This window comes from Colias philodice, chromosome 7, assembly GCF_061535455.1.
Source record: "Colias philodice isolate Cphi_HAF_F1 chromosome 7, ilColPhil1 Martin Lab GWU primary, whole genome shotgun sequence".
Classification (NCBI taxonomy): Eukaryota; Metazoa; Arthropoda; class Insecta; order Lepidoptera; family Pieridae; genus Colias; species Colias philodice.
In genome coordinates this window covers 4,436,992-4,464,347 of record NC_143092.1, presented here as the reverse complement: position 1 = coordinate 4,464,347, position 27,356 = coordinate 4,436,992, and the positions used below count along the sequence as shown (strand labels likewise).

General features: G+C 31.4%; 2 protein-coding genes and 1 long non-coding RNA gene across 3 annotated transcripts in view; all 3 read right to left on the bottom strand.

The window, feature by feature from the left end:
* LOC149487000 (uncharacterized) overlaps positions 1-27,356 on the bottom strand; it is a 412,994-nt gene that overhangs the window by 165,196 nt on the left and 220,442 nt on the right. The window lies entirely within an intron of this gene.
* LOC149487004 (uncharacterized) overlaps positions 1-27,356 on the bottom strand; it is a 160,952-nt gene that overhangs the window by 15,584 nt on the left and 118,012 nt on the right. The gene's annotated exons all lie outside the window — the stretch shown is intronic.
* On the bottom strand, positions 82-24,690 carry LOC149487005 (fasciclin-2-like). Its single transcript, XM_089696989.1, has 16 exons — positions 24,447-24,690; positions 14,324-14,477; positions 13,730-13,887; positions 13,524-13,657; positions 11,531-11,671; positions 11,086-11,223; positions 10,650-10,787; positions 10,152-10,294; positions 9,803-9,915; positions 9,296-9,443; positions 8,735-8,933; positions 8,112-8,389; positions 7,303-7,426; positions 6,779-6,947; positions 6,073-6,247; positions 82-593 (listed from the first exon to the last, which is right to left on the bottom strand). Exons 1-16 carry the CDS (start codon positions 24,496-24,498, stop codon positions 467-469), a joined length of 2,391 nt encoding a protein of 796 aa, XP_089553115.1. The 5' UTR covers positions 24,499-24,690; the 3' UTR covers positions 82-466.

Genomic DNA, 27,356 nt, shown 5'->3' with positions numbered 1-27,356 from the left:
TGTTTATTGTTTATATTTATTGTGTGCAGTTTTTAAGAAGGTTCTAAATAAGAAGAGCAATGGATAGAAATAAAAAAAATAGTTTTAAAGATAGGTCTTTAATATAATTCTTAAAATCTTTGGTATTAACAACACGTTCTTAAAGCAGTAGATTTACGAATAACATTAAACAATTCTTAGAATTTTAAATAAACATAATAAATGAAATAGGTACAGATATGTAATAATACTTATGTACACTTATTTATTTATACAACAATATTATATTAAATCTTTATTATCAACAAATTACATACACATTGAAAATAAAGCTATAAAAATATATATTTTTATAAAATGGTCAATAAATCATAATATAAGTAGTTAATCCAAATAATTTATAATTTTTAAATACTGAAAAGTAACAATCTCTTAGAGCTTATCTTACATAGTTTAACGCTAAAATAATATACAAATATAATAAAAGCTATACGGCAGAATGTTTCCCAGTTATGACTCCTGTAGTTTTATTATATTCGTATTCTTTGTGACCGTTGGCTGGCCTCTTACCTTCTGTTGACTCAGCGTTGTCTCGCAGAAGACCCTTTTTATCGCTAAAACAAAACGCTCTTAAAATCATCTTTACTTTGAATTAATGAAGGTTAAGTGGCTTCGTTATTTTACGCTTATAAAATACTTTCATAATGATACAATTTTATAAATCTGCCATTTCTAGCGTGTAATGATATAATGTGCTTATTTTGGACGACAAATTGGAATTGAATTTATTTCATCGTTAATTATAAGAGTAGGTATTAATGCTGTGACTCGTTTCTGAATTTTCAGTCAAACCATGATTTTTTGTGTAATATTCAAGGAAATTGCTATAAGTACTTTGTTTCTCTCTTTTGGAAATACTAAGAAAAGGTGATGGTTGTAGCTGTCCAGTTGTATTTTTTATCCTAAATTAGAATGTAGTAGGTAAATAAAATCGTACGTATGTACGTGTTTTACTTTAGCAGTTCCATCAAGTTGAATTTTAACAGAGTTGACACGTGTGTTGTTGTTAGGTTTTAGTTTCAGTTAAGACTTTTGTTCAATCACAACCACGGACTAAAGGGAACAAGGTCGACGTTTTGTACCAAAAGCTTGTCGTTGCGAGATTAATTATTTTGTACGGAGATATATTTTTTATATATTTTAAGCTTAGACACGCGGGTTGAGATATAAAATTCCATAGAATTTCTGATCCAAATCTATATACAAGGGCTTTATTGTAGAGTGATTACTGATTAGTTCTTGAACGTATTGATAGATAAGTATATAAAACGATAATTATCTTCAGGGGACAAGGTACATTTGCGTAAATTTTAATTTGCAATGTATCATTTTATTCAGACGATGAATGAAGTCTCATCTAAATGACCTTTTCGACAATCTCTGCCAGATTTTTAGAAGTGATTTTGTAAATTGTAATAAAATTCAATTAATACTTATTCCGACTGGTTAACGAATTCATAAAAAGATCAAATATTTATTTAGTAATTTAAACATGTATTTTCCTATATTTCACTTTATAAAATATTCGAAGAACTGAATCCTTGTTACCAATTCTAGGAAACTTGTTGGAAAATACACACAAATTTGTTTCATGACAATAAAAGGAAACGTTTTAATTAAAATATATTTTAATTTGAATCCATATAAATTAACTTTTTCATATCTTAGTTATACTTACCTATTCAATTCGATATTTAATTTGATTTGTAACGTTGAAACTTGAAAGGCTCTCTTTTATGAATTAGGGAAACACAATTTACTTTTATATTTCGTAAATGTTATTTCACCATCGACTGAAATATTTTACGCGTCACTATATCATATCATTACCTATAGTTTATCCACCGTGTACCGATTTATAAATATAATAACGTAGACCTATATAATAAGCGTACATAACGTAAATAATTATAAATTTTGGCAACGTTATAACGTAAAAATACCTTCCTAATAGGAAGTAAGTATCACGCAAATAAATGCTTGACGTCAAATTTATCATGATTATGATTGAACAATGAACATCTAATAAAATAAAGATTGAAAATGTTAACTAACTTATACAAAATATGTTTGATGTTTGTGCAAGGAAGGTATTATGATATGAGAATATTAATTTGTTTTTGGAGACTTATTATAATTAAGAACCTAGAAAAGGCCAGGCGATTGGTAGAGTTTCTGTGTTTATCTATAAGCAGTTTCGATGAGTACTAAATCAAATGTAGATTATGTGTAAAGTAGGGAGCGTCAGCTTGTAGAATTTATATATTTAATCTATTTTGTTTAATAACTTCTTGATGTAACTGCTAAATATCTGGTTAGTGAACTATGAAATACGTATATCTTATCTAGCAAACCAGGCGAACTCCGTTTCGCCACCAGAGACACCTTTTCTTTGCTATAAACCTCACGGAGCCCGAGACCTTTCCAACGAATGCAAAACCGTGGAAATCGGTTCGTGCGTTCTGGAGTTACCTATAGCGTCAGGAAGGAAATCCCGACCTATTTATATGTCGGAGTATTGATTTATTCAGTTGGTATTAACGCCATCTATTGGTAAAGTTGTGAGTATTTTTAATATTGACGCAGTAAGACTTGAAGTTTTAACGAATGAATTTATGACAATGACAAGTGACAATGACATTTTCCTTGAGTCAGTAGTTTGGTAGGTTGGGGGGTGTCAGTTCGACCGACACTTGCCGCCCGACAGCCAACCGCGCCAGTTGTGCGCACTGATTCTTTTTATTATTTACGATCATGGCGGACGTTGAAATTAATCGCGAGGAATCTCCGAAAGCAGCGGTGGGATCTGACCATCATTCCTCCAGTGTATTTAACCGACACCCTGCTACTACGAGCGAGACATATTTCCGTGAATCGGCGAACCAATCCGCCGAATCAAATACTCCACCAACTGGCTACGTGGAATACTCCACCAACAAGCTGGCGATGATCGATCGACTGGAGACAGCGTGAGCGAACGCGATCGAAGTCGTCATGTCAGGTATCTCTGACGATCAGGTACGATCAGATTTATTAAAAAAATACCCCCATGGACTTTGTAACATTAGATAGACACGTTGATACCTACCCTCAAATTAATAAAAATAATAAACGACCTTCAACTTCGAGCTCTTTTTGTAGTGACTTTAAGCAGCGTTAAATTGAAATAAATAACCGTGTTATGTGCCACAATTGCGGCAAAATGGGGCACTATATGCGAAGTTGTAAATTCCGTCCGCACACTAAGGTTTCACATTCGGAAACGTTTTAATTAAAATGTTCCCCGCCTGTCGATAAAAATGTTCAGTGCACTTATTGTTGCAAATTGCTGCATACAGAGCAGGTGTGTTTCTCTAAACAACGAGACGAAAAATTAAAAAAAAAAAGTAATGATACAAAGTCCGTTAATATGTGTGTGTCTAGTCATAATCGCCGTTTGTTAAAATTATTGTTGGTAGATTTCAATTACAAGCCGTCATAGATAGTGGATCTAACTGCTTGCTCATTCGTAAACCTATCGCTGACGTTATGACCGGTGTACGAGATTTTTTATTTACGCGTTTAACTGGTATTGGCTCCACTTCACTCATTCTTTTTCCGTATTACTTTGTCTATAGAGATCGACCGTATTACTTTGACTTAGAGGTCGATTTTTTTTTTATGGTAGACTCAGGCTAAAGCCTGAGTTAAACCTCATGACGTCATTGTAGGGTGGGATGTTTTAACGCGACTCGGGGTAAACTTAATAATTAAAAATAAAGACGTTCACGTTTCTCGCGATGTTCGTGCGCACGTTTGTGCTTTGCAAAGTGCCGATATAGAAGCAATCGATACCTACCTTACAGACATCCAAGATATTGCTCATTTACGTGCTATTATTGAAAATTTTAATGAAAACTTCGTAAAGGGGAACTCTCAGACGGTCGTAACAACAGGTGAGATGGAAATTAGATTATAAGATCTGAACAAAATAGTGCAGCGTCAACCTTATCGCCTGGCCCCGCGGAACGCAAGGCCATGATTGACATAATAATCGACTTCCAGTCTAAAAACATTATCAGCGAGAGTACGTCACCATTTTCGAGCCCGGCGATCCTCGTGAAGAAGAAGGATGGCTCTGACAGGTTGTGTATTGATTTTCGTGAGCTGAATTCGAATACCGTGCGCAATATGTGTGTCATGAAAAGCTGAGTTAATATCCTATGAGTTTACCAGAAATGTCTAATCAATTTGATTATTTGTAATAAGAGTGAGTTTTATTTTTCTAATCGGCTTTAAAAATTAATTATTAAATATTGAGTTATTTTAAAATAAAATGATTAGTCGCCAAGTAAACGGCATTTGTTGAGATACACGATTGTATTTATTATGTCGACGGTTGCGATATGATGATTTTTCCTTTATTTTTGTTGTTGATGTTTTGGTTAGTAGAAATGTTTACAATTTATTTTGTTGATCAATGCTAATAAATGATCGCATCTCTAGACGCTTGTTTCTTTTTCCTTTCCTAAGAGGAGCCGATGGCGTAAATTTAGCATTGGAAGCTCCGCGCTTCATGCGGAAGTTTAGCGTTGGAATCCCTGCGCTGCACGCGTAAATTAAACATTGGAAGCTCCGCGCTTCATGTGTTGGCTCTGTCTACATTGGAAGCTCCGCGCTTCGTGTTTTGGCTCCACATTGGAAGCTCCGCGCTTCATGTGTTGGCTGAATCTACATTGGAAGCTCCGCGCTTCATGTGTTGGTTCTATCTACATTGGAAGCTCCGCGCTTCATGTGTTGGCCCTACATTGGAAGCTCCGCGCTTCATGTATTGGCTCTATCTACATTGGAAGCTCCGCGCTTCATGTGTTGGTTCTATCCACATTGGAAGCTTCGCGCTTCATGTGTTGGCTCTATCTACATTGGAAGCTTCGCGCTTCGTGTATTGGTTCTATCTACATTGGAAGCTCCGCGCTTCATGTGTTTGCTCTAACTACATTGGAAGCTTCGCGCTTCATGTGTTTGCTCTAACTACATTGGAAGCTCCGCGCTTCATGTGTTGGCTCTATCTACATTGGAAGCTCCGCGCTTCATGTGTTGGCTCAATGTACATTGGAAGCTTCGCGCTTCGTGTGTTGGCTCTATCTACATTGGAAGCTCCGCGCTTCATGTGTTGGTTCTATCCACATTGGAAGCTTCGCGCTTCATGTGTTGGCTCTATCTACATTGGAAGCTTCGCGCTTCGTGTATTGGTTCTATCTACATTGGAAGCTTCGCGCTTCATGTGTTGGCTCTATCTACATTGGAAGCTTCGCGCTTCATGTGTTTGCTCTAACTACATTGGAAGCTTCGCGCTTCATGTGTTTGCTCTAACTACATTGGAAGCTTCGCGCTTCATGTGTTGGCTCTATCTACATTGGAAGCTTCGTGCTTCATGTGTTTGCTCTATCTACATTGGAAGCTTCGCGCTTCATGTGTTGACTCTACATGGGAAGCTCCGCGCTTCATGTGTTGACTCTACATGGGAAGCTTCGTGCTTTGTGTAGGTTCTACGTTACAAACTTTGACGCAAAGTTGTGATCAGAGCTAAATAGGCTTAGAAATCGCGCGAGAACGCGCTTATTGTCAGAATGGCCGTGTCGGAGTATTGATTTATTCAGTTGGTATTAACGCCATCTATTGGTAAAGTTGTGAGTATTTTTAATATTGACGCAGTAAGACTTGAAGTTTTAACGAATGAATTTATGACAATGACAAGTGACAATGACATTTTCCTTGAGTCAGTAGTTTGGTAGGTTGGGGGGTGTCAGTTCGACCGACACTTGCCGCCCGACAGCCAACCGCGCCAGTTGTGCGCACTGATTCTTTTTATTATTTACGATCATGGCGGACGTTGAAATTAATCGCGAGGAATCTCCGAAATATATATAGTAGTACGTACTTTCATTTCGTATTTCACTAACCCTCATAGTCTTATATCTAAATCTTGTATCTTTTAGCATTGTGTATTGTTAACAATAACATTAGTGTAAATGTTTATATGTAATAACTTACCGCTCATCTAATTTATCGACTTTTTTATCCTTTTTCTTCTTATTCACACAACTGGCTATGATTCCTTGTTTTCGCCACAACAAAAGAATAAAGTCTAATAACAATAACACCAAGAACACTATAACTACTACTATTCCTAGTATCGCTGCTGCTGATAACGTTGATGGCTCTTTTACTACGAAATAAAAATAAAATAATATAAATTAAAAGCGAAACAAACATGAATGTAAAATAATGAAAAGTGAAAACTAATATAGTAATATGTGTATTTCTTTAGATATTGAAATCTGTATAATATTTTTAGAATAAGATAAATTTAATAGAGTGAATTAACTATTTCACATAAGCTTTGTCTTCCATAAAAGAACATAGAATAAATAATTCAAGTAGGTAACTTAGAATAGGTGAAGGAATAATTGATAAATCAAACATAATAAAAAATACTACCATACTACTAATAATATTTGAGGAGTAGTCATAAAATTAAAATAGAATATAAAATGAAATTGATTCACATATGATTCTAATTACGTATCTAACAGCTGCTGAAAATTACCATTCATCAAAAATTTTATTGTCTTTTACGTCAGCGGGTAATAATTTTGTGCTCACATTTTATGATATGAATTAAATATCTAGAAATGATAATATTTTCCATATATATATAGTAAGTATTATCATAAATATATATTAAACTCTTTCTTACCTGGTGATGTTATATAATTTGATGCGACGGTAGAATTTCCTAGAGAATTATGAGCCACCAGTTCAAAATAATAAGTTGTATTTGACTCCAATTTATTTAAATAGAATTGAGTCGTTGGTTCAATTATTTCTAAGTTACATAACTCGTATTGTACTACGAGATCCAAAACCTAGAAAATAATAAGTAACTTTAATTATTCGATAAATTTTAGTTTTATAACATTCAAATGCTTTTATAAATGAGAAACTGTTAAACAATATATTTTTAACACGCGTCTTTTAAACCAGTATGGACTATGGAGAAAGCTCGAATCCCGCCTCGTGATTGAATTTTTGCTGTTCTTTAAATATTTCTCAACTTTATTTGAGTTTTTTGTAAAGAAATTTTGAAATACACAAAAATATTGATCAAAATACAACAGTAACACATTATTCATAATGTTTTTGAAAGTTTGTTGTGAAATTTACTTGAAATAATATTTTTCTAAAACCACAGTGAAAATTATGTTTATTTTATTATATTACCGGGCAGTATCTTATATAGTAGAATTCGATTTGTTCGTCTGTATCATCCGATTTCCTCCATTTAAGAATTCCTTCATTTATTGAGTCTAAATCCGTTTCCCATATTGGTTCTTCGGGAGTTGATCTAAAATTAATATGATTCTTTCAAATTTTTCGTTAAGGGAAGCAATAGATACTTTGTTAAATTAAATTTTTTAAGGTGAAAATATATTATATATGAATTTAGGCGACGATTTTGGTATCTTTGAATCTTGCCAAAGAAGTTTCACTTCTGACTCGTGTGCTCGGTACACACGCTCTTTTATTTAATGTTCATTTACAAACTTCTTCAAATAATACAATTCTTTGATTATAAAACGTGTTAATTATTTACGTATGCTTAGTTCAATGCTATAAATTTAGTACAAAAAGGCAACAAAACAATAGATTTATGATCATAAGATGAAGTAAACAAAATTTGAACACATGTGTTCCAACCACATATTGTACGGCTCATTAATTATTTGATCAATCACTAATAATATAATTAATTAGGCATATGATTCACTTAACACGTGGTTAAGTACTTAATGCAAGGTATTTGAAATGGTACCTATATGTTACAATTTTTATAAAATTTTATAGAACTCTTAAAATATCGAAGGTGGCAATTTTAATTCATAATAACCATACCTTAACCATACCTTAGCTCAAAAAATCAAAAGAATTTAAAAACATAACATCAATTTATCCCTTTAAAAATAGAATATTTAATCTTTACTTAAGAAATGAAATAGATAAAAACTACTTGAAACAAAAAATATACTTACTTCTCTAGCGTATTAAATTCAACGCTATCACTCCAAGCGCCCGCACCTACATCGTTAACAGCTGCAAATTTTATCAAATAACTACTGTTCGGTTTTAATTTATTTATTCTATACAAATTTCCAATAGCCCAAGTACGATTTACGTGAATATTTGTTATATTATAATTTTCAGCTAAATCGTATTCCGATGTAAATCCTATCACATTCGGTCCAGGAATTTCTTCTGGACCTTCGATTGAGAAGGTCACGGAGGTCGATGTTACGTTTTGTACTGTTACCTAATAAAACAGAAATTAAATTTTAGATAATTTAAACCGAAATATTTGAACTTTTGCAATACTGAAAATACTATAAATTCACGAAAATATTATAGTCCTATAATGAGTAATAAAGTCATCAGTTCATAGTTAATCCTGTATAAAAAATTAAATTATAATAAGTAACTCACTGATCAATGCAAGTAGATGCAAGTCCATTATATTTATCAGTAAAATTTTACATGACAACAGAAAAACAAGACTAATGCGTTATTCTTGCGCTATTCGCTGCGTTGCAATTCTGCGTTGCTCTCAAAAAATATACCTATGAAAACAAAACAAACTAAAAATTTAAATTAAACTTACATTTCTTATAGGCGGTGGTGGAAATCCCTCCAAAAATACAATAATCTTTTTAGCTTCTCCATAATCATTTATAGCAGTACATTCATAAATACCATACATTGTTTCGTTGTTAAAGTCAACGGGGACTTTATTTTCATTTTCTATTATCCTCCTATTTATTTCTAATTGCACATTTGTTGATATGTTGCTTCCTTGATACCTGGTAAATAAATATAATAATGACTTATCAATAATTATTAGTAACTAATAACTTATTAAACAGGTGAATAAATAGCTTTCAGAATTGGTAGTATAAACAGACGATACATTTTTTATTTTTGTACTACTAAGTAATACCATTTGTGGGCATTAATAAAATAAATAAAATAAAGTTTATTTGACTCAAAATCAAAAACACAAGGAATATACAGATCTAATTTGCAGGTACATACATTTTTTACATACAGGGTTTAAACAATGACCCCTATGCTAGTAGTATTAATGACTATTATAGTATGCAATTTTTTTATTGTAATATTAAAATTGTAATCTTAAAATTTTTTGTATTGAAAATAGTCTTACCTCCAAGTAATATTAGAAGGTGGATTACTTTCATAGTCACAAGTTAAATTGACTGGATTTGAATCCCAACCCCACACGTTGACTGTTGGCTTGCTGAAGTATGGTTTGTATAGCACGGACATATGCATTTCAGAGGTCACGGATTCCACTATAGAACAAAAGAAACATATAAGAAACATGAATTTGACTTCAGTTAATAATAATGATCATACCTATTATAATAAAATTAGTAACAACGAATGGCTAGAATTCAAGTTAAACAATTAAAAATAATTATAAGTTAGTTAATTGTTTCACATTTCATACATAAAATTTCCAAAAATTCATAAAAGTCTAAATGAGCACTGAAAAATTGAAAATAACACCTACATTAAACAAAAAAACTGAAACACGTCTAGGCAAGGTAATCTACACCAAATCTAACATATTTTTTTTTATTTAAAAACTAAAATTATCAATGGTAACTTTATTATAATCTACATTCATAAAAAAATATATAGAATTTACCTTCATTAGTTGCGTTACAAATGTAACTACCCTCATGTTGTCTATTAACGCGAAGAAATGATAAATAAAATTCAATTTCAGTGTCACTTATGTTTTTGCTGTCCCACACTATACTGAAAAGCAGATAAATAATTCAAATTTTATTTGTAACAACATCATTTTTGAGAAATTATCAGAGAAAAAAAATATAAAAATATAGGTATGTCAAATTATAACAAATAAATGCGGGTAGAAGAAGATAAGTAATATACTTATCTTCTTCGTCTCATTTTAAAAGTTGGATAGTTTTAAAGTTATAAATGCTTAAAAAAATGATTTATTAACACTGTAGATAAATATAATTTATTACCTGTGGGCATCGGTTTCTTCATTTAAAAACAATATATTAATTTTGGGGATCGGAATCCCTTTTGCTTTACACACTATTTGTATTGTACCGTCTTCTATAGCTGTTATATTACTAAACTGAGTTATTGTAGGTGGCACTAGAACCTAAAACACATAGTACTTACAAGAGTTATTTTTAATAAATTCCAATTTCTGATTAAGTACCTACTAAGTAATTTACGAAAATACAAAATAAATAATTTACGTATAATAATATGTACAAAAAATATACAGAAAAAAGAGATCCACTATTTCTTATAAACTTTTTACTTTGAGCTCATAGATTTTTCATAAAATGCGAATAATATAATAACTTTATAAAAATAATAACTTTAAGAATATATCACGTAGTAAAACGATTGAATTCTTTAAGTGTTTATGACTATTTGCTTATGTACCTGAGTACAAATATACACAAACACAGAAACTTATATAGCTTACAATTAATCTGCATTCTTACCTTCAGCTCAATTTGTTTCGAGACGCTTCCAGCACTATTTGAAGCTATACACTCGTAAATACCCCTATCATTTGCCGTTATATTTTCAAACACAATTCTATTAAAAACTTGTTCATAATTTGTTTTTGATCCGTTATCCTGAAAATAAATTATTTTTATGTTTCGACGGACGTTAACACGAAAAAGTTTTTCGTGTTATGAAAATGTTATTCATATTATTTCTAGGTATCTACTTATTAAAATGTTTCTCCTTGGATTATGTTTGCCTTTGGCAAATTATACCTTCTCAGTATTACACGTGTATTATCAAGAACGAGAATAAAGTTAGAAGTTAGAACCAAAGACAATTTAAACCATAACAAAATTTGCAGTGTTTTTAGAAAATCTCACATCATTAAGATTTATCTAGAACACAAATTTTAGAATAAAATCTCACATTTTTGGAAACTTTTTTCCAAGTGTATTCCGGGGGTGGTATACCATGAGCGCTACAGTCCATCGCAATGGATGCTCCTTCGTATGCTACATTATCTGGTATAGCGGTTACTTCTTCAATTTCTGGCTTTGTTATTACCTTAAAATAATTAAATATATAATTACTTATAGTTTCTTTAATATGAAAATAAAAAATATAAAAAGTCTTAGTATAAGTGATGTATTTCGATTGCGAACTTCAGTAGAATGGTAAATGAAACAGTATTTCCAGTTTAACTAACATTTTTAGATCATAAGGATTAAAGATAATCTTCGCAACTTAAACTATAATACAAAAAAAATGTCCATTATGCAACTTCAAATCGAAAATTTACCATGGAAATGAAATAATAATATCATTACAACATTCCGAACATTGAACAAAGATTAAGCAAGTCACCTCATACCTCAACTTTGATATCAATATTGACTTCTTCACCCGTCTCAAAATCATTTGCCGTACATTTATAAACTCCTGTATCTTCATCGGTTATATTACGAATTAGTAAGCCAAGTCCAGATATTTCATATTTGCTATCATCTGTTATCTAAAATGTTACATAAAACAATAATTTTAAAAAGTCAATCGTCACAAAAATCAATATGATCTAATAATTTAAAATAAGTTGTGGTTGTTGAAAATCGATGTCGTAAGGCGCGGGTCAAACACAAGCGGCGCGGGCGCGGGCGTGCCATAAGCGCACCTCTTGAATCTGTTTTGCACCACGTCCTTCTTATACATTTTGTATGAAAGAATTTTGGAAAGGCGACGAGGCGGCACGCCACGGTTGCGCCGCGGGCGTACCGCAGGCGTACCGCAGGCGCGCTTCCCCCATCGCATCCAAATAGAGGTCAATTCACGGTCATACACAATCAAAAACAAATCGGGTGGTAGGAGACGGTAGCCTGTCAGTCAAAAATGTGTTCTCTCTGTGTGGAATTATATAGAGCTGCTATTACATACCCTTCTTCGTTTTGTTTTTAAAGGTGAATTGAATTAATCGATGAAATGATTTACACAGGTGATGGCAGTAGGGAAAGTGAAAATGAAGAAGAGCATAATGAAAGTTCCCATGTATTTACAATGTCAGAAATAAAGATAATCCTGATTTTGATTGTGTTTTTTATTTATTTGTAATTGTAATAATATTGTGGAATGATCAGTACTGTAAATACTTTTGAACTGAGATTTTAATGATAAGATTTATATGGTTTAAATGTAAACCTGTGTTTGAAAACCATATTTTATCTATACTAATATTATAAAGAGGAAAGGTTTGTATGTATGTATGTATGTATGTATGTATGGTTTTCACGCATAAACTAGGTACTGGACCGATTTTGATGAAATTTGGCACAGATAATCTTTAGACCCTGAGAAAGAACATAGGCTACCTTTTATTGCGAAATATGTACCACGGGCGAAGCCGGGGCGGACCGCTAGTACAATATAAATTTTGTGTTATTTTAACCTTCTTTTCTTCCATCATTACACCAGTACTACTTTAAAATTACTTTAAAAGTACTATAAAATTTTCCAAGTAAATTCCAACATTTCCAACAAAGATATATTTGCAATCGTGGGGTTACCCTCGCTATTTACTTACAAGGAATTATCAAAACAAAATCGTTACTTTCAAATTAATGTTAATCTCTTTTAGCACAAAAAACATAATTTTACTAAATTATGCATGAAGAAAATGCATTTAACCACTCTATATAAATATCATTTTCGGACGCCAACAGCGCGCCGGCAGCGCGCCCGCGGCGCGCCGGCAGTGCGCCCGCGGTGCGCCCGATGCGCGCCGCGCCGCTTGTATATGTCCCGCGCCTTAATGTACCTATATGTTATAAGTGTCATTTGTTGAATATTATATAATAAAATAACACCTTAAATAAATCTATATATTGTTCGAATACAGCCTGGAGTGTAGCTACAGAATTAACGACTTCAAAACATTCAAATTTATCTCCCAATGAACTTTCAAGAATTGAAATGTAAATCCAATTGCGAGTATTTTCATTCAATATTAATGTTTCAACTTTCAACTTTGGAACAGTTTATAAGTTTATTATTAGTAATAATAACAAGGGAAATTGTTATGTATCAAAATATTTTATGATTGTATTTCCTTATTATTATTTATAATGTATTTTTTGGCTTTATGCATAATATTTTCTTTAAAATTATTTATCTGCTAATGTTTTAATTAAAATACGAAATCCCTATAATGCTATCAAAAACGTTTTCTAATTTATTTTCGTTTAGAAATCTAAATTACAAAATAAATTAACTTTAGATTTAGAAGGTGAAACACAAAATAAAACGCTTCAAATTAAATAATATGTCTTAAATTCTAAAAAAGCTATTAGTGATCTAAATTTATTTCCAATTCTCACCTCAATAGGTTCACTCCCATCTTTGTGCCAGGTAATCAACGGGTCCGTCTCGCCTCTAGCTTCGCAATTGATAAGTGCATCAGACCCACTAACTACATACTGCGCTTCCTTCGTGTTAACAAAGTACGGTGGATCTATAACATCATAATTATTATTAATTACCAGTATCATATTATATCGGGTAATTAACTATATGCTTTACGCACCATATGCTTCGACGTCATATGTATGATAGTGTATCTGGCCGTTGTAATCAGTCACGCACTTGTAGTGACCAGATATGGATTTACTTATGTTCGTGATGTAAAGGCTGTAGGTCACTTCGTCCCACCACTCCGTGTACACGTTCGATTTTGTACCTGGTCTTGTGGAAATAATTATTTAAGAATAACACAAATATTACAGTAATAGATCCAATCCATAATTATTGCTGGAGTGACCAAATCAAAACTCCACTAAAGAGGATTGTTTATTTTTATGGGATCGATCTAGTAGGACGCCACTAGATCGATCCATAGCCATATTAATTATTGTTTATAACATTAGTAGTATTACAGAAATTTGTGAAGAGTGAAGACTGAAATTAGATAAAATTGCCCGAGTTAAGATATAGGGCATATTTTTTTCAGGTGTTAAAAACAATAAAAGTAAATCAGATAAAATGTAGGTAGTTCAGCACCCACATTCCATATTTCTTTTATAAGAAATTATATCGACCTCAAAATTCAATCTACAGAAACAATAAGTCGTAATGTAAGTCAAGTGATTATTAAGGATAAGGAGAAAATAACTTGTATTACCCCGAAGGTTCGATTGTCTGATCGTGTGTATCGAGCCATTGTAACATTATCCTTGAGCTGGTTGGTTGTTCGCAACGACACTCCATATAAAATGTGCTTCCTGTTTTGAGCCTGTATTCATATTCCTGATTATCAGTGAAACATGCGAAGCACACTGAAACGAGAGAAATATTAATATATAATAGTATTTCCACATACCATTAATTTAGTTGTCAGTTTAAAATTGGAAATTATTTTTCAACTTTTTTTTAAAGTTCGGGTACCTACATGAAATAATTCGGATCCCAAAAACGAATAGATCAATCAAAATCGATTAAGAGATTAATCGATTTAGTAAAAATAGCCTTTGCTCTAAAATTTAGATAAGTACCTCATATTATGGATCTAAATATATATACTCCAAGATCTATCTATAAGAGAACCACAATTATTAGATTATTTAAAATGTCCCAACCAACCCGAAGAATTTGTTTAACTCACTGAGTCAGATAACTCAGTAATTTTAGAAGCTAAATGAAAGATGGAGGGAAATTTGTTCATGGCGAATCTTATTTAAGTTTCACAAAAGTTGTCGAGATCGCAATATGAATCTCCCCTGAGTGGCGGCATCCTGAAGTTTTGTTTAAACTAATTTATCGTTCGACTCACGTTGCAAGATTGATGAGATAAATAGGTGATCTTTAGAATACATAAAGCGAGATTTATTCAGCGAATTTACAGCACCTTGATGTTTTTTAACTCGTTTTGTATAGCTTTATTAGGCATGTGGTAACTATAGTTTATATTCTTAGATAGCTAGCTATTATTAGGAATGGACGTATCTAGATACTTTTCAAAATGGAAGCATTATTGATTATGGATTTATGCATGAAATACGCGAGCGAAAAATGCTTTATTTATGAGACTGAATGAATCCGTATTTTTTAGTACGATTATTGACAATGAGTGAATGGTTTTTCAATAATAATATTGATTTTTACATAAATACCTACAATTTACTTACGTCTAAACTATTGCGGAAACTTACAAGTAGATGTGATATTTATTATTTCCTTCTGTCCACATAAAAAGATAATTCCACATACCATTAAGTATAACTATTAACTACCAATTAGTCTATGGTTTATTTAACGTCTAATCAGCGAAGACAGAAAGAATCCACTCTATCAAATTAGTTCCAATGACGAAAATCGCATTATCTCAATCTTGACAGACATCTAATGGATACGAAGTTTATGTGGGGTCCCAAAAGAAATTCGTTGGAATTCATTGATTGGCCACCCCATAAGTAAAAATAGATACTTAATATTGAGGATAATTCTTATATTTCAGTCAAACGGGGTAACAAAGGACGTACATTATCTTGCTTATTACGCGTATCGTATCAATTAAATGTCGTTATTCAATGAACGAGCTAGTCATTCAATGAAATAGCAGAGTCAAGCAGATGACTACCTACGAAATAGACATAATAAGTAAGCAACAAATGTTTTACCGAGGACCACATACTTTTGACATAGGTACTTCGGTAACACCTATTCTAGTTTTAATGTGTGTGTACTGTGTAGTAAGGTATGAACAGTCACGAAAGAGTACAAAAGTAGCGGTATTTAAAAATGATGAGTGTCGTGTTTACATCGTTATGAAAGATGAAACAAAAAACGAAATGTTTGATCTTTTAGAAACAAAGAACTATAAGTATCGTACCTAGTGGTAAAGCAAAAAATACAGTTTTCCTTCAATGCCATTTGGTAAAAAAGTTTGGTATTTTCCACGAGAGTTTGTAAAGAGAGAAAGTTTTAGCGTTTACATAACAAAAGCTGTATAGGTGTGGCTTTTTGTTGTAGGTATAGGTAGGTAGATATTTTATACACTTTTTATCACAAAATACCACAAGTTTATGATCTTTGAAGCGAAACTTCTTAAATCGCATTGTAAAATTTCATGGTCGCGTCATGGAAATACCGTCACGTCATGGAGTATAGCGACGATTTTGGTATCTTATAATCTTGCTAAAGAAGTTTCACTTCTATCACGTCACGCTATTTTTTTATTTTTTTTTCAGTCGAATTTGACGTGATATACATAATTTCATGTTTTATTTAACTACCTTCTAAAAATATTGCCTCAAAACAACTTCAACAATTTAGCTCTTCCTTTTTCTACAGTAGCACACTGTTCCATATTGTACATTCAATAAAATAATAAAGAGTGTCCAAATTAGCAAAAATAGGTCAAAGATTTAAACTGTAGCTGTGGACGCTTACGCAAACCGGTAAATATAGTTGAGTTTTATTATGATGAGTAATATGATAAATATTATTTTCTATTATTGCTTTTATTAGCTTTTAGTTTCATAATATACTGTACAGTTTCTAGTTTCTTAATTCGTTTTTCAAATCCAGAGAGCAATGAAAATGTTTTATCTAGATAATGTATACCTACCAGACTACTGATCATTATTAGATATTATTATTTAATTTCTACAAAAACACTAGCCTTGAAAACTGGTTATATAATAAGAACATCTCAGATGAACAATTTTCCATAGTTATTTTTAAAGTATTTTACGTTCCTCAAACATTTTTAAGAGGCTTACTAAGCTTGGTTCTTATTCACGGAGTACTTTAGACTGTTAATGCCTTAAGATGCTTAAACTTCTACCTCTGAATAGTGTTTCAAGTTAAAGGACGTAACAATTGGACATAATGAAATAATATGATGCATGAACTTGGTGACTCACCTTTAAGATTTCTAGACGTATTAAATAGATCAGTATGTAGACTGTAACATGAGCCAAATGCAAATCTGACAAATGATTTTAAGATGGCATGGACTGACATCATCCCTATATCAAGTGTTCCCGTAACAAAGGATTTTTCAAGGACTTCGTTTTTACGACGTCTTGAATTAATGCAGCTGTCTTATAATCTTGCGAAATATATTTTGCCCGCAAATAAATTGTCTAGCGTCTTACAAGGCCAGAATGATTAGCTACATTAGGTATTGAATGAAAAAGTGCCACGTCCAATGAGCTTAACTACCAGGAATTTGCTTGTGTTTGTTATAAATTGAAGTTTCGCAAAATTAAATTAAATAAATTGAGACTACTTATGATAGATTCAGTTAGAAATAAATATTTATAGTGCAGCTTTAATTGGTATAAATAAATCATTAATCATATGAATAGGAGAATGGGAAGTTATCCATAACATAGAGTTAAATTTGTACAAACTTTCTCAATTTCTTATTAAAAGCCAGCCTGACTCGATTTGATTAGTAAACTATATATATACATGTAGGTAAACTATACGCTAAATTTAACTCAAACATCTGCCGTTAAACATAGCTACGACTTCTAATATTTTAATTTAACATTAATAGTATAAAGAAAAGTTGGTGTAAAAGTTGTAATAGCAAACCATACATAAAGTCAAGTACGAGATCTCACTAAACTTTCCCGAGTACCCGACTAGGAAGATGTAGTTTACTCAACACCTCGCACTTTAAAATATTATCCGCTTACAAAACGAAACAAAGAATTCTAGCGAATCTTTGGTAATAGCATTTCCCTCCCCTTGAATTATTATTATCGGTTCGTTAGTGGAAAAGCATTCGGAAGTCCATACGATTTAATGTTATTTCTCCCAAGTGAAAGAATTAGCACATTGAAAATGGCTTAGGGCGATACCCTTCCCAATATCATATAGCTAGTTTTTTCTGCATATAGGTGTATATTTTAACACTGCACTGTACATTTTTATGAAATAAATAGTAGTAGTAACAATCAATTTACACATATGTATTTATAGTGACTTTTAATTATCGAGACAAGTGAAATTTTTCATAATTGGAAAAATACTAATAAAATATAGATAGATAGATGTTAATGACAAACGGAAAAACCAAAATCTTCAAGATCTACACGTATTCCTTCAGTACCTAGTCTACAAACTTCTTCAGTAACACGTGTAATACCTACACAAGTAGAATTTTAAGTGGGTTTTTAAAAATATATTAGTATACATTATTACATCACAAAGCCTCATACGATTTGAATCTAGATCAGCGGGTCATAGGAAGTACATTTTCATTTGTCCTTTGTGAATATCATAACAAACGGTGTTAACTGCTTTGTCATATGACATTGTTGTACAGCAAGTTGTACAGTCACACACTAATCAGTGTCCATCTAAATAAAACTGAAATATTCAGTTTAGCAAATAACGTAAACACGTGTAGCAATTTAGAACGCTATAAATAAATATATCAATTACTAGAGGTACGCCCCGGCTTCGCCCGTGGTACATATTATTATTTCGCAATAAAAGGTAGCCTATGTCCTTTCTCGGGTATCAAAATATCTCCATACCAAATTTCATGCAAATTGGTTCAGTAGTTTAGGCGTGATTGAGTAACAGACAGACAGACAGAGTTACTTTCGCATTTATAATATTAGTAGAGAGATTAGATTAGATTAGATTAGATAGATTCTTCCTAAAAATACATGAGACAATTGGTAAGACTTAATCATCACTTAAAGTGTATTTTATCACCTTGTCTATTTTTATATAAAATCTACTCCTGAATAACAAGATATTGCTATGAAATTGGCAAAAAAGAGAACTTATACAACATATTTTTCACAATATCATTATAACAAGATGAAATGGAAACTGTCTAAATGAAAGAACAAGATATTAAAACATCTACAATAAGCTCTTGATATTATACCATCTACAAAGGAAATACAACTGACATTTCATATTAATCATCACACAACAATTCATGAGAAGCAAGTTTCACCTAAAACTATTTCGAGGGAATTCTAGGTACGTATTAAAACCGTCCAGAAAGCACATTGTTATAACATAGTACAGATACATGTAAGCTCACGTAGGTTAGAATCAACGTGGAATCAACTATATCCTGTAATCATGCACTGGGAATAATCCATTTGGGGATTTGCATTCCCGCTTAGCCTTTAAGTTCCGATATAGCGCAATAATATTTCACAAAGAGCGCGTTTAGTATTCATTCACTTTGATAACAAACGTGAATAAGGTGTAATAGATATAAATCGTACGTTGGTTGTTTATAAACTCAATAAAAAAAACATTTTCATATTATTATTGTTAATTTGACAAATGTATTTGTTGTTTATTATTACAAGCTCTCTAGCTTTCGCTTCTACCGCAGTGCTAGCTTTTGAAAAACCTCAAGGAAAACTCGTCTTTATAATAATGATATTTCATGAATATTTTTATAAATGTAACGTGGTTTAAATCATAGGTTTGGTAAATTATTCTTCCCAAGAAGCATTTGTATATTAACCCGTGACGCGTCCTATGAACAGGCGGTTGCTCATAACTAAAACTGTACTGTAGCGTCCTGTGTAACAACGACTGTTCATAACGCGGCCAATGACTTTGAAGGTCGCCTGTAGCTGCTTACAAGTGAATGTTTTCAGTATAAAAAATATTTGTCTATGCCTTATACATTTTTAATTCGAATCGGTACGACTCCGACGCTGGCAATAAAGACTAAAACCACAAAATAAAAAAAAAAAGTGAATCATTGATTGAGTTGCGTCATCGGCCATAGTTTGTGACATTTGTCTTGTTCAACGAATATTTGGATTGTGAATTATGCCGAGAGGAATAATTAGATGAGTGATAATTAAGACGTATATTACTGGAAATTTTACGTAGAATACGTTTATGATATTGGTTTTAGGGATATTTGAAGAATACTCAGTGAAAAAGTGTCTCAACTTTTCAGTGCGGAAGACGCAAAATGGCGCTTTTTTTCTTGTTTGTGAATAATGGAGATTTGTTATTATTCATAGTGAAATACGTTGTGTTAAATGTGTGAAAATATAAGTGAATGTATTTGGCAATCGTGTAGTGATATGAAAACGTGAATATGATCATTTGATGACTCAGCATTATCATGTAAGTGTTAGTATGTAAGCAATTAAAATTAAAACAAAAGAAAATCAATTTTTTATAATTTTATTGAAAAAATATATCGTCATGATTACATTTTTATGCTATAACTAGTTTCTTCCTCTTTCCAAAAATATATCATACATGGCATATAATTATAGAACAATAGGGTAAATAAAATTTTCAAACTCGGTAGTCATAAAAAAGCTAGATTTCGTGAACTCCCTTGACACTATCGGGATCGGTGCCGGCTGAGCGCCGGACGCGTCACGGGTTAAATTAGTATACTTAGTGTCGAAGCTTGAGTTGGTGCATTTGGGATTCGTGTCGCCAGTCGCCACACAAAGGCAAGGCATTCTTGGAAACCTTGGAAATTCAGCTAGCATGGACATTGCACAGTTGAAATGTAACAGCATGAATATCAACAGTGAATGGTAACTATGTATGGTATGTACATCTTCTAAGAATATAATGTTTATACTAATATGCTGAACAAACTTTTGCATAGTACATACCTACCTAATTTTGTTGGGACGAACTATGTACAAATTAATTTGCAATATCAAATCATTTAATATTGTATCATAAATATAATATCTTAAATAAATTCAATTAGATAAATTATTGTACTTTTTATGAGAATTATTTATAGAACGCTACAATACCATTAAACTGCTTTAGTCTGCTTTTCATTGTTGTTAAGGAAGTCGGCTTCTCATAAAATGTAATATTACATTTCATTTTACTTAATATAATATTATTACCATCCTACTATCCAACAGACTTATAAATATCATAAAATATTTGTAAGAGAGTATTTATTGCGACCACATATTGTTCAGTATTCTTACAAGTAATAAATGCCTTTTTTCCTTTGATGTAAGCTTGCTTTTATAAACTCCGCGCCCTAATTAAACTCTCATAATAATACAACCGAACGCGAGCTCTCTAGAAGTTATTTATATGGCAATTTAGGTTATTAGTCCCGTTATATATAAGTTTATCGTCGCCTGTGTACCTACTGTAAACTAATTAGGTGCTTAATTTGCACTAGATTATATGTAATAGTGAACTATGGCCATGGGATTTGATCAGGAGTAACTTTAGAGAACAAACCTCACTGTATGTGAGGGAAATTCAAAGGTAAACTCAACAGGTTTGAATTAAAATTTTCCATTCAAAGTAGAGCTATAATTAATATTTAACCATATTGTAATTAACTGCTTATAAAAACGATAAACAATCTCTAAAACTGAAAATTCTGCCGAGCGAACAAACCTTTTTTTGTTATTTTCCTCGACCGAGGCATTCATCATACTTTTGTTAAGTTCATTTTCATAATATAATACTCTCTATTTCCTAAACCAAATCGTCACAATTTTTAATAATTTGACTAGAAACTTAGATAGAGACATGACAAAAACATTTTGTAACAGCTTGCATTAACTTTATAATTTATTAACTTTGTATCTCGGTTTCTCGAACAAAGACTTCAGTATTAAGTTTTCAAGCCCGCACCAACGCAGCTAACGTTTATTTCTGAACCATCCAAAGTTTAAACTCGTATTCATAAAGCAACAATGCATTTCCCTAGGAATAAGCAGAGATTGAAACTTTGAGATAAATACATTATAACCCAGTAGTGTTATATTTGGTGTAAACTATTGCGAAAGTTACATTAGATGGTTGAAAGACTGGCGCTTAATTTAGGGTTAACTTCCAAAGTATTATTAAATACTTATAATATGTACTTACTTAAACATTTTATTTTACTCAGATCGGCAACTTCATATTAATTTTGTTAATGGTTAATACCTAAATTACGTAAATGAGTATAGCATCCTTAGGACTTAGTTTAGACTTGAGAAAGTTTTTTTTTATCTTGTGATTTCAATAAATGCAGTTTATATTTATTTTGCAATTTATCATTTCCTACAATCAGTGTGTAAGATGAGATCATTAACAAAGTGAAAATTGCAATTTAATGTTAGAGAATGGCAAACTGCATTCATTACTGCAATTGTAAATGAAAATATTATGTTGAAATGATTTTATTCAAATTTCCACGCATCTTTTAAATATTCCAGCAACACCACACATAATATTTCTTGAGAAAAAAGTCAATAATATTATTCACCACGCTGGAATGTTTATTTCATGAACTTCCAAACAGCTTGCACTAATCAAAGACTTATCAATCAGCATCATTCAATTTGTTTCTATTATCAATAGAGATGCATGTAACCCTTTATTAGAACGCCATGATATAATGCGACGTTCATAATTTTAGGAATTGGACCCGTCACTGTAGATTTAACGAGCTCAACTAGCTGGCGACCGAGACTCGATTAATGTACTATGGTTATGGCTATAGTCACTTATTATTTTTATATTTTGAACATTCCAACGCATTTTGTTTATTATATTTTCTGGTGAAACGTTAAACAAACTATCATTATAAATACTATACTGAGTGAACATTATTAGTGATGATTTTATTTATAGTGTACTGTTAGAGGCATCATGATTTCTTTTTGTTATGAATTGTTCTTCGTAATTATTTAATTCCTACCATCTAATACTTAGGATAAATTTTCATATAGCGTAATTCTTGCGATTTATTCTGAGTTCAAATCGGTAAAAAATTGAATAATATATTATGTAGGTGCAAAAAGTACGCTACATTTGCCTTTGTCACGTTATTTCTTGGTGCACTTTATGGTCAGAAAACATAGATGTGGACTTTATGTTAGTTGACTAGACTAATTAATTAAATAAATGCCAACACTGAACTCCGGGAACTTTATCATTTAGAAGTTAATCTTGTAAAATGGAAAGTTTTTACTGACTATGCATCTCCTAGTAAAAATGTATTCAGTATGTTTAATGCAGAATGGATAGGATTTAATTAATACCTAAATATTATTAAAAATCATCAATTATTGGATTTCTCTTAACGCACTTAAATCATAGTATAAAAGTTCATTTCAATGTTATTATTAGCAATACAATAAACATCCGGTTTATTTTTAACATATAGCTGAATAGGTGACATATTATGTAGATCAATATCACATACGAGCGGTAACACATGATACACTCTATCATATATCACGTATCCTTGATAAATATCTTATACGTTTACTTTTCTAAATTACATTGAGACTTATTGCTTAATCATATTAAATAATTTTCGATAAAACAGCTGTAACGTAAAACATCACGAAAATAGAAAAAAATCGATCCCGACGCGCGAACAACCCTCGATTTTTTCTATTCCTTATAAAAATCTCATTTATAAAGAATGTGAATATTATAATAATTTATAAATCTTAATGAATGACATTGTGATCCCTTTCCAAATACCTTTCCTATATCTCAAACAATATACGAGAATGTTTACTCAAAACAAAAAAGCCTTGAAGATGTTTGTTTATGCAATATCAATCAAAATCAAACACGCCAATGGGCTTTTGCTAAAAGTTATTTAATGTTCTTTTAACTTTAGGATATTAGATCAATTTTAACGTTCATTAAAATTTAAAAGTTGTTTGTACTACGTTATACCTAATACATAAATTTTTAACATTCTTTAATATAAACCTTATAAGTAATTACTTTATTAATATTTAAATCCCTTGGAATAATTGTCTCAATTAATATAACGATTATGAGTAGGTAATTTAAAATCAAAGTAGGTTACTACTTACTAGATTAGAGTTTTTAAGTTTTAAAACTTTGTAATACTATGTCTAATTAACTATCAAAAAATGTTATGGGAAGGTTATTTAATTTATGAACTTTATTTAGGTTATTTTCATAGATACTTTGAATAAACTACTACCTACCTAATAAATTAAAACTAATAATTAAGTTAGCATTTGTTTTACAATAATCTAACCTTAAAAACTATAATTACTTACAAATATAAAGTTTATATTTATGTAGAATAAAGAAGTATTGCGCACTATAAATTGAAATAATTAATCAACAAAAATAAACAAAATCGTGACCCGAGGTTATAATTTAGATATGTACTGGAATAACATGCAATTTTAAATAGTTTATTTATAGCACAGGTCCCTACGAATAATTAAACTTTTCCGTTGATATTAATATCTATCTAATGTATAAAATACCGACTTAACTTCGAAAAACAAAAAAAAAACACTTACCATAGGGCACGAAAACCATAACTATGATCGTAATATAATTTCTTTCCTTCATGTTTATTTATAAACAACAGCTGAAATCCAAAATGAAAACAAGGAATGACGCAATTTTACCGCGCGTCTCCGACGGGCGTTCCAAATTTGAATGTTTGGATGCGTTCGGAAACTTGCACTAATTGATTTGTGCGGTTGTCTCATGTATTCCAGCGGCTTGATGTAACACGACTGACGTTCTAGCTTTGCTTGAACGACACACGCTCGAAAACGGCGCGTATATTGTTCTAAACATCACGCTTATTTTTAGAGCTGTTTCAATAGAACCGTCGGCATGCTACAGAATGGAATGTCATACTTGATAGTTAAAGGTTCCGAAACGTAAAATTTATGAAGTAAAAAAATTCCTAACTAGAAATAGCAACCGCTTAATTTAGCCATTGAGTTAGATAATTGCTAAATAAATTGTCCGACATAAGTCTTGCCGTTAACCGAAATGTAATCTTTTTGTTACGGCTAAGTGAAGTTTGTGAAAAATGATAGCTAATTTCGGGAGGATGGAAATTACTTTTCATATTTTCCTTATCTCCGTGGATCGTTATTGTTCTGCTAATGCGATGATATTTTTGCAAAATATCTACCCTTTTAAAGATCTTGTTATGGAGGGTAAGAACAAGCAATGTGTTTTTACGCTCTGGTTAAATAAATCGCTTCTTGGTACTGAACGCAGCATTAAAGAAGGGTAAGCGGGGGTAGGATGAATAAAAACTGCAACGTTGCTTAATCATTGTGGTATTAAGAGTACAAAGAGTAACATAATGGTTTTTGTTTAAAACCCAGTAGCGGACGTAGCTGAAGATTTTTTAAAACGTCATGTAAGAGTTGTGTCACTGTTGTGTGAATATTTTACCACACTTTTTATGAAGACATCCAAAGTAAATAACAGATGTAAGTAGAAGTTATATACAATAATCTTAATAAATAAAAATACAACGTTACTGAGGGGAAAATCATCGAAATTCGAAATCAAACAAATGATATCTAAGTAAACCAGACTTCATATTATTATCTCGAACATTATGTTTATTGCTCTTCCATATTGTTAGATATATGGTATCGTTTAATCCTCTAAATTTATATAAATTCAAAATTCAAATACAGAATATGGTATAGGATAAGCCTGTGCCCTGTGTTGATTAGGTATAATAATCATTCAATATCACAAGCATTATAATTACAAATAATTTATCAAACAGAACATATATTAATGTGTTAGATATTTCAAAGGCTATAATTTATTCGGTAAGTACTTAGTTCATTTCAGATATGTATGTATTAGTTATATTGGAGAATATAGCATTACTATGTAAACACGGTTAAGTGCGTGCTAAAGTACTGAGCACACGCATTATAATTTTCTTCTAATCTAACGCAAACTACGCGCTAACAACAAGCAATTAAAATTAACACACATATCCCAACATCCATTAATATGGCCTACATATCATATGAATAAACAAAACTATTTACACTATTACCCACCTTGTTCCTAAGCTTTAAAGCAGACATTGCAATGAATCTTTCGTCGTTAAACATATGATGAATTGTTCCGCAAACAGACATAGACGCATAATCTTCTTACCTACACGTTCATAGTTGAAATTGGATGGAAAAGCTGATGATATCGCGGTGTAAGCCTTTCGAAGGAAAACAATGTTCTCAGTAGAGTTTGTCGAAGTGTAATTGTAGATATGTATCGCCAATGTTCGAATCTCCAGTGAACTTTACAGTCGACTTTGATAACTTTGTTTGCGCTCAGATGAAATACAATAACAGTTAACTTAAAGGTCAATGGAAATATTAGCTCAATAAAGAATTGTCTGTGGAATTGTTTTAAAAACAAAAGTTTATATTTGTCTCATAAAGTATTATAGTAATGATAATATTTTATTGAGATAATAAGTACCTAGGTAGTAATTCCTACTGCATTCTTAAAGATACGGGTAATTGAACAAATTATATTCATTTATAACGCTTGTAAGTTGTATTTAAAAACATATCATTTTGAATTAATAGGAACATCGATTAAAATAAATACAATGAAAAACATTAAGAGAAGCATAATTATTTACACCTAATATAATATTATTTTGCTTAAAGTACCAATTAACGTATGATAGAGATAAGTTTAAATCATAATTTAATAATAATTGCATACCTACCCATCTTACCAACGAATAATATGCAATTAGTAATTTTTTTCATAATCATTAATAAAATTCCAGTTTTAAATGCTAGATTGGTCTTTAATCGAAGATGCGGGAAGTTAATTTGTTCCCAAATCAATTTTGGGGTCGACAGTCTGTTACCATATTTTGTCTATGGTGTTCCAACATCTGTGCTTTGGACCCTTGGTCATGATTATATAGATATATTATAATCCCTTTTCCACTCAACTAGCTTTAAAATATAGGAATTTCAAGTGTTTATATTTTTATAATTCTTTAATTAATTTTCATTTGTTGTTTTATTAATTGAATTTTACATAATTTGTCGCAATAGAGAAGTTTATAGAAACTAAAAATACTAATTTCATTAAATATTTAATTACCTTTTTGATACAAATCTAAACATTATATCAAAAAAGTTTTGTTTTCAACGAAAGTTTTCTTGCAAACTTCATATCGATTACATTTAAGGCTTTAGAGGAATTTATGAAGCTCTGAAACTTTGTCTCAAGTTAGTTCCGATGAGTTGCGACCTTTTACACTATCTTACAGTTAACTATGAGACTGGGGTCATAATAATGAGTTTTATAGAGGTTAAAGACAACCACTTAAAACTTTATTATAATCAACTCCTTTGCGCATCTTTGACAAAATTATGTTTAAATAGATATTAATTAAACACATAGATAAT